General features: G+C 37.9%; 2 protein-coding genes across 22 annotated transcripts in view; both read left to right on the forward strand.

Annotated features, from left to right (window-relative positions):
* The first annotated feature begins 370 nt into the window (after positions 1 to 370).
* On the forward strand, positions 371 to 1,869 carry LOC144062766 (antiviral innate immune response effector IFIT1-like). The gene is made up of 2 exons (XM_077584459.1): positions 371 to 375; positions 555 to 1,869. The coding sequence occupies exons 1-2, from the start codon at positions 371 to 373 to the stop codon at positions 1,867 to 1,869; spliced, it is 1,320 nt and encodes a 439-aa protein (XP_077440585.1).
* Positions 1,870 to 2,800: 931 nt separating this feature from the next.
* nek1 (NIMA-related kinase 1) overlaps positions 2,801 to 8,815 on the forward strand; it is a 53,631-nt gene continuing 47,616 nt past the window's right edge. For 16 of the 21 annotated variants that reach the window (XM_077585204.1, XM_077585209.1, XM_077585216.1 and 13 more), the window contains exons 1-8: positions 2,821 to 2,950; positions 3,280 to 3,446; positions 3,532 to 3,628; positions 3,745 to 3,842; positions 3,982 to 4,065; positions 4,167 to 4,234; positions 4,326 to 4,412; positions 5,558 to 5,612. In XM_077585204.1, coding sequence (XP_077441330.1) covers positions 3,330 to 3,446; positions 3,532 to 3,628; positions 3,745 to 3,842; positions 3,982 to 4,065; positions 4,167 to 4,234; positions 4,326 to 4,412; positions 5,558 to 5,612 — 606 coding nt within the window. In that variant the 5' untranslated portion in view covers positions 2,821 to 2,950; positions 3,280 to 3,329. Of the gene's footprint in view, positions 2,957 to 3,279; positions 3,447 to 3,531; positions 3,629 to 3,744; positions 3,843 to 3,981; positions 4,066 to 4,166; positions 4,235 to 4,325; positions 4,413 to 5,557; positions 5,613 to 8,815 lie in introns of all 21 variants that reach the window. The other 5 variants (XM_077585205.1, XM_077585212.1, XM_077585211.1 and 2 more) reach the window with 5 other exon arrangements.

Here is an 8,815-nt window from a genome sequence, read left to right on the forward strand (position 1 = left end):
CATTTTTAATTGTGGACATGTTCATATGTTTGGGGTTCAAATGTTTAATATATCTGATTTTATTTCCATACCTACTAGCAAATAAAACATTATGATGTGAGAAATGTCTTTGTATTCCATTGTAAAAAGAAAAATGTTATTTCTTGATAAATTAATGAAGATGGCAATATCCAACATATCTCATTAAGAAAAATGTTTGTACATCACCACACTGTTGAAGAAGGTACACAGAGTCCAACAACAATCTCCACGTTGAATGTTTTTATTGCACCATAAAAGTTGAACTGATATCCTCATGCCGCACCTTTAGCAACAAGTTGCATAAAGTGTAAAGGTATCTCTAGAGAAACAAATAGGTCCCAGCTACATGATGGGGTGAATGATTTCTTCTGCCTTTGTGATTATTAATCTTGTAGTATATTTACGGTAAAATAGTTTGTGCTTAGTGGTGTTGTCTTAATTATTTATTTGTTTTCTTGTATTAATGCTGTTTATATGTATCTGTGTTTCATTCGTTTTGCTCCACCTTAACATGGGTTATTATACCCTTTCAGTGCTGCTCGAACTCAAACAACACTGAAGACCAAGCTGGAGAGCCTCCAATGTCACTTCATGTGGAACCTGAACCCCAGAAGATCCAAACTTTTCCTTCTCAGTGATAAACTGGAAGACATTGGACCTGTGGAGGGATACAACTGGCTGGGACATATTTATAATTTGCAGGGTTACATTCACTACCAGCTCGGGAGTACAAAAGATGCCCTGCATTTCTTCAGCAGGGCTGCGGAGGCGTTGCGTCAGATGAGAAATACTGTATCAGAGGAGGGCCCTTGGCTGGTGGTGAACTACGGGAACCTGGCTTGGCTTCATTACCAAATGGGAGAACAGACAGAAAGTCAGACTTACCTGTCCAAGGTTGATATTCTTCTAAATGAATATCCTTCACCATGTCAAGAGGAACTCCACCCAGAGATCTGTGCTGAAAAGGCCTGGGTTCTGATGAAATTTGGAAAAGACAATATTCTTCTGGCAGTGCAATATTTTCAGAGAGCCATCAGGATGCAGCCAGATATGACTGAATGGCACTCCAGTCATGTCTTAGCATTAGTGAGTACTTTTAAGCTTTATAAAACCAAACTAGATGCAAACACTTTTGAGAAACTGAAAATAGCTAAGAAACATGACCCGGATAACTTGTATCTGGCAACAATTTACCTAGCAGCTTGTGCTGCTAGAGGAAGAAAAATTGAAGGTGAAGCATGTCAATTGGCGAAGAAGATTTTGAAAAAGCCTGTCAGCAGCTACAATGGTATTAAACCATTACTTAAACTGTACAGAGTGTATTTATCACTAGATGAAGCTCTTGATTTAGCAGAAGAAGCTGTTGAAAGACATCCAGGAGAACGTTATCTGAAGAGGTGTGCTGCAATCTGCTACAAAAAGAAAATTCTTTTACACAGGGACAGTCCACCAGAACAAATGGTGGTTGACAGGGCAATCAGCCTCTATAAAGATGTGATTGATCTCTACTATCAATCTTCACTGAAGAGAAAAATAACTCTTGCAAATATATATGTGAAGTCGACTCACAACCAAGCTAAAGCGGATGAGATATTTGAGGAACTTCTAGATCAGAGTGAACAGGAACCGGGAGACAGACAGATGCTTTATAACTACTATGCAAAATATTTACACCTCATTCAAAGGCAGAGCTACAAGTCGATAGAATATTACATGAGAGCAGCAGCAATACAGCATCCATCTGTCTATCGAGGAAACAGCATCCAAATTCTAGAGAAAATTAGGGAAAGGAAAAGAAACAGAATGTGTAGAGAAATAGAGGAGTTTTTAGACAACTTGGAAGACTGACAGATTTTTTTTTTTACAGCATTTAGCACTGGCATTCAACTAGCAGAAGAATGTAATTTTCCTTTCCATTTTTCTTTTATTTAACAGGATTTTTTAAAACGTATAGCCAGGTTTTCTTATCATTTCTTTATGTATTTCATTTTCTTTGACATCAGTGACTATTTAATTTCAAGTGGAGAAATATCTATCTATTGTAATATCTCTATCTCTTAGTGTACTGTGTTAAGTGTGGGCCTGTTAAAATTTTTAGAAGAAAGAGCAAAAGGACATTTATCTTGAATTTTAGCTGTTAGTCTGTGTGTGCATCTTCGTGTAACCACTGTACTTGCGTTATAGCCGATAAAAGCTCTTGAATAAAGGTACATTCTATACCGCTCATGATAATAAATACAATTGTGTCATTCTTGACCACATAGGGCATTAACACAATGTTTGTCAGGTGTGTGACTCACTTTCGGGTCCCTACCCACTAGCTGAGAATCACAGTAATATGTTAACAAAATATATATATAATTAGGCTACCCAACATGCAAAATCTGTATCTCTTCAACACTTTGGGCCAATCACACACAACTTGTTGAATACTTTTGATTGGGCCTTTGTCTAATGTTGATGTCTCATTTGGAAAGGTTCGACTCAACGTCTTTCACCTGCACAATTCCATTCAGGTGTGCCTGTTTATTGGCGTCTTTGAGCTCCAAGGTGAGATAACTCAAACGTGACGTCTCTGTTAATATTAGCACCAATATTATCATCAATGCAAAACCATAACAAATTGTAATATTTATTTAACATAGATATCAAGTTAGTTTAACTAGATTGGAACTCTGGGTCTATTTTTCCGGCTTTGTCAAATTGTTTTTTAAGCCAGCGTTTGGTTGCTATGGAGAGCGTCCACACAAAAACTGCCATGTTGTGTGGGTGGGAACTACTGTTATGAAAATGACGGACAGCCGTATGAACCAGTAGAATAATGCCAAAGTTGACCATGGCCAATAAGAATGAAGCTATTGACAGACTGCTAGGTAGATTTAAGCTTTGTAGCGGAACAGAAAGAGGCGATGTCAGCTCGATAGAATAGGTAATGGTAAGATAAATATGACTTGCATAACTATATTTTGACAGCACAAACGTATTTGTAGATTTTATACGGTTGTGTTCGTGTGCTGGTGTTTAATGGGCCTATTCCACTATCTTCGTGTTGCTAACTAGTAAGCTTAACATTAGCTGTCTTGCTATCACTTAGGAATTCCTGTTTGCGTTACAACGTAATTGTGTGTTTGCAGAGCGAAACCTGACCAAATTCAAATTCGCAGCACTGAGACAATCTTATTTGAAGGTGTAGCTATGTGTTAACAGCGTTTTTTTTCTTGATATATTTGGAAAATGTTCTCATGTTTATTTTCTTAGTTTTCCCCCCCTCCCCAGGCCCAGTATTAAATACCACTCATTCCATTAACATGGACAAGTATGAAAAGGTGAAGAAAATTGGGGAAGGTTCATTTGGGAAGGCTGTCCTTGTCAAAGCCAAAAAGGATGGGCATCAATATGTCATTAAGGAGGTCAGCATATCCGGGGTAATTTGCAGTTCATCAAGTTTCCCCATTACATGTAAACATACATTTTACAGCTTTAATATTGACCTATAATGTACATTATCAGATGTCGGATAAGGAGAGACAAGAATCTCGGAAAGAAGTGTCAGTTCTTGCAAACATGAGTCATCCAAACATTGTCCAGTACAAGGAGTCTTTTGAAGGTATGCTTCAGTAGATATGTTAGCTGCAAACGGGAAAGAATGCATTATCTATGTATCTATCTATGTATCTCTATGTTCTTTTGAAAATAATAATGTTTTTCCTCATGACATTATAGAGGGGGGCTGTCTCTATATAGTTATGGACTACTGTGAGGGTGGTGATCTATTTAAGAAGATTAATTCTCAGAAAGGAATGCTTTTCACAGAGGAACAGGTAAATTACAAAATCTGAATGACCTTTCAGGGCAGATTATTTTTTTCTACCATATAAAAGTGTGCAAAATGTGATGGAAAATTGGCACTGGAAAATATGACTTTCAATGCATTGATCCTCAAAATTTCTTCCCACCTAGATCCTCGATTGGTTTGTGCAGATTTGCTTAGCACTAAAGCACATCCATGATAGAAAAATCCTTCATAGGGACATCAAATCACAGGTGCTATGTAACGTAGAAATATACTTTTCTTTGACCTTTTGTGTTCTGCGTCGACTCTATTAGATATTATAGTTGATTGTATTCATGTTGTCTTTTTATAGAACATATTTTTAACAAAAGATGGGACTGTGCAACTTGGCGACTTTGGGATTGCAAGGGTGCTGAACAGGTATAAGAACATTCTAGAAGAATGAAGCCGTTATTTAGGAATTATAAAGCATATTGAAGTCTGTTTTTCTTATCCCAAACTTTTTTTCCAGCACGGTAGAACTTGCAAGAACATGCATTGGAACCCCTTATTACCTTTCACCAGAGATTTGTGAAAATAAACCGTACAACAACAAAAGGTAATGGATCACGACTGCATGTTTTTTTTTTTTTGTCTTTGTCAGTCACAGTAAAAAAATCTATATATTTTTTTGCACTGACTGGAATTCCTGCAAGATAAGGTTTTGACTTGTGATGTGGTTTATAAACTCCTCTCCAAATGTTGTGGAACAGTAAGAATAATTCCCTTTATTTTTGCCGTGGACGGAACACATAAGGTTAACCGATTACTCGATTTGATGGAATAATTGATAGGATAATCAATTCTAAAAGATTCACTGTGAGAGCGTTCCAACATTCCATTCATTAAACACTAAGTAGCAAAAAAAGATTATAAAGGGATGGTCCCCGTAGTGTCATATTTTCCAAAAGTTTGTCAATACTTCACAAAATCTGCCATAGCATATAATTATGTGCGCATGTATGAGCACAGTTGCAGAGCTGCCAACTGTTACAGATTGCCCATATTTTGTTTTGGAAATCACTCAACTCTGCCGCGTTCCGGCCGTAACATGAATATTATGGATATTAGACTTTACACCCATCTGATCAGCTTGATCGTGATCGGCTGATAATTGGCATTTTATGCATGATTGGTGATCGCCTGTAATGTCATAATTTGCAAGATTGATCAATGACGTCATTGATAGGGTCCACAAAATAAGACATAAGGGCTGGACGCTTAAAATAAAATTTTTGATCGTGATTTAGATTTTGGCTTCTCTCAATCTTTAAAATGTAAAAATCAAAGAAAAACGATTAATGTGGTGAACGACGTGGTGCATTTACAGGTTCCCTTCATTGTGAAAGTATCCTGAATGCCCCGCCACCATGTTGTATGTAGCAACTTAGCACGGAACGAATCAATGTGATTCTGACGTCCCAAACCGTCTTTTAAGCTGTTTAATGACACCCCAATTAAGTTAAAAGTAAACGCACGACAAGAAGCATTACATCCACTGTATATCAAGGCTGGACAATTATAGAAAAAATAATAATTCCGATGATTCTGATTGAGATTGAAATAATGATTTAATAAAATGATTATTCATAGATTGAGCTGGTATATTACTGAATGCATGTAAACATACCTTGCTTGCATGTGTTATTAGTACTGCATTTGTATCATTCTTATCCTCCCTCTTTTTTTTGCCTTCCTCTACAGTGATATTTGGGCCTTGGGATGTGTCCTATATGAAATGTGCACCCTTAAGCATGCTGTAAGTATTCTGACAGTGAGAGTATTTTCCAATTCATTCAGTGTTGATCTACATTCATGGACCATACTTGCCAACTTTGAGTTGGGTCGGCCCAAGGTTTCTTTGGCTGGGAAGGGGTGTGGTTGACGGACATGCGCCAAATGTATTTCGTTAATGGGGCAGGCGGCTGACTGACATCAAGTGATTACAATTCGTTGTTTGTCGCTGTGGGAAGGAAGTACGCACGGTGGCTGGCAACATGCGCCGATTTAATATTTACCGACTGGGGCGACTGAGTCAGGCTGGCCAGCATCCAAATGCGCAGAGTCAAACTTGACTGCCTTTGAAAAGTAGTCAGATGGCTCTCGCTGTTACCCGCTAGCTAGGTTAGCCGCTACTGTTGTTAGGTACCGCTAAAAGCTAGCAACAGTACAATACAATGTCAACGTAATTAAGTTGCTTTAAAAAATAAAAAATAAACGCCCTTAACTCATTCACTCCCAGCCATTTTCACTAAAGCAACCACCTTTGCTCCCGGTTGTTTTACTGGATTTTGACAGATTTTGCAAGGCCCACAGAATATTGTGTTATATTGCTATAAAACCTGGAAGCTGCCAAAAGAAAGGTTAGAGACTCTTTTTTTTCATCGGGGGAAAAAAATGTATATTTCTATCTGTTTCCGTTTTGCAGCAATTAGCATTAGAATATAGCTAAGTTTCATCATTATTCACAAATCTGTGAATAAGTGGGGGGGAAACGGCTTGTTGCAACATGGCCCTGGTTGATTCCTTATACTCTGCTGCCACCCGCTGGCCGTTTTTGTAATAACTACAATTGCTTCATGCATTCTCTTCAGTTCAGATGCTGCATCAAAGCCTTCTGTATGCCATAGCATAAAAAACGTATAAATACATTTTTGGGAGCATGGTCATATTTAAAATAGAATGTATTTATATGTTTTTGGGAGCAAATTAGTTAACTGGCTATTGAACGTGATTTCAGGACAAAGTTGTGTTGTTGTCTTGGGTCGCAATACTTTGTAACAGCAATATGAATACCCCAAACTCATTCTCTGCCACAATATGCTGCTGGGAGCAACTTCAAAATAAAAGCGTTCCAAGAAGGGGTGTAATGTTAATGGTTCAGTCTGTGCCTCAGTTGTGGGGTCATAGTTCGGTATAACAGAAAAAATGACAAAAAGCTGAATTTGTCGTTTCTTTTCATTTATTTTGAGCAGACCGTAGTGCAGGTAACAATTTGTCCAACATAGCGTCAATTAGAACTTTTGGAACTACCGAAGATAATTTGCAGATTGGCTGAAGATTACCACTTAATGTAATCTAACAATATCAAAACATCGCAATACCGTATTATCATGATATGAAGGTCACGACACAATAATTATCGACGATATTGTGGGAAGGATGGCGATATTAAAAAAGGTCACGATATTGTAAAAAAAAAGAGCTCATAATAAATAAAAAGCACAATATTGTGTTTTTGTACATAACAGCAATGCACATAAACAACATATAATCTGTAATAACACTTGAATATTATTATTGAGACACTAATTCACGCACACATTGAGTTTTCTCCATACAGTATTGGCTCCATTCACAAGCATATTACGTTTCCTTCATCTGACAATTAGTGTGGATTTTAAACATAGAAGGGCCAACACATGCCGTATGAAAATTAAACAGCACTAAAAACTAACCACCAGAGAATGCTAGAACATCACAAATGGCAGAGCTGTTGATAAAGAGGCCAAACTCTCTCTATCAATGGCTCTAACAAATGGAAATCAACTTGACATTTTTAACAGATGTGCTGCTTTTCATATTGTGACATTACAACGATGATATTGTGGCAATTTTAAATTTTGCAATATCACAATATTGCCGTTATTGTTATATCCCTACTTAAAAGTACTCAAGGTTTATTCTTTATTTTTTTACCCTAAAAAAAAAAAGCTTGTCTTCATTATCAGTATTACTTTCAGAGGCATGGGAAGTTCAATCATATCATCATTATTATTATTATTAAGTGCATTTCCATGACCCTCAGATTTGCGCAAAAGCTGACACACATAAAAGGTTTCAGGGTTTTTCCACAGTGCTCCAGCTGTGTTGAGTTCGGCAGCAACGCGTTTGAACTGCAGTTGCAGTGTTGCACCATCATGGAGGCGCTATATCAACAGCAGTGCACCGGAAAGACCTGAAACCGAAGCAGAAACAGCTTTCTTTTTGTTTCCTTTGTAAAAAAATTTAATGTACCGAAGAAGAAACAGATCATGGAGAAGCCGTTGCACACGCCCACTTCCTGGTTGTAAGGCAGAGGTGGCGCGCTGCAGCCATCGCCAAAGTCATAAAAACACAATACTGTATATACGATAAACATAGTGTTTTACAACAACAACTATATTTACAATTTAATATGCACTAGTGGATTCATTTTCAATGATTGTAGTAAAAAATTAATGGCAACAATTACTTTGTATTCATATAATTTTTCATTTATAGTCACTGATCCTAAAATGGCTGCAGGAGGGTGGCCAATAATGGTACAGGTCACCGCCGCGAGTACCGATACCTTAAAATGAGACTGGTATTTGCACCGATACCTGATATTGGTAGTCACCCATCATAGTCAGGATGATACCACCTCTGCCTCATTTTGAGCCAGGAAAACCCCTGGCTTTCATAAGTTGTTTATTATTTAGCAAAAGTGTTTTGGAAACACTTTCCCCCCCGCATTTCCAGTAGTTATGCTAAGTAGGAAGTGCAAGGCCACTTGCTTTGGTCGGAACTACCTCCCCGAGGCGATAATAAGTCTCACTTTCTTTTATAGGCAACGTACTTTAAGTTAAGAGTTACAATAAGAATATGACTATTATGTTAAATCATTAATTAATTAAAGCGGTTCTGCCATAACATTTCACGAGTGGCAGTGGAGCCTGGGCCACAGTTTTTGCCAGGATTCAAAATATGAATTTCCATTGCATGATGTGGCAAGACACAACCAGACGCCCGTCGGCCGGCCAACGTCGAGACACGAATGAAAAATATATACAGACTAACCTGGAACGGCTGGTAACCAGTTCAGGGTGTACTCCGCCTACTGCCCGAAGCCGGCTGGGATAGGCTCCACTACCACTGCGACCCTGTGAGGAATAAGCGGTTAAGAAAATGGATACAGACTACAAACATTTCTCTTTTTTT

The sequence above is a fragment of the Vanacampus margaritifer genome, chromosome 13 (assembly GCF_051991255.1).
Source record: "Vanacampus margaritifer isolate UIUO_Vmar chromosome 13, RoL_Vmar_1.0, whole genome shotgun sequence".
Lineage (NCBI taxonomy): Eukaryota > Metazoa > Chordata > Actinopteri > Syngnathiformes > Syngnathidae > Vanacampus > Vanacampus margaritifer.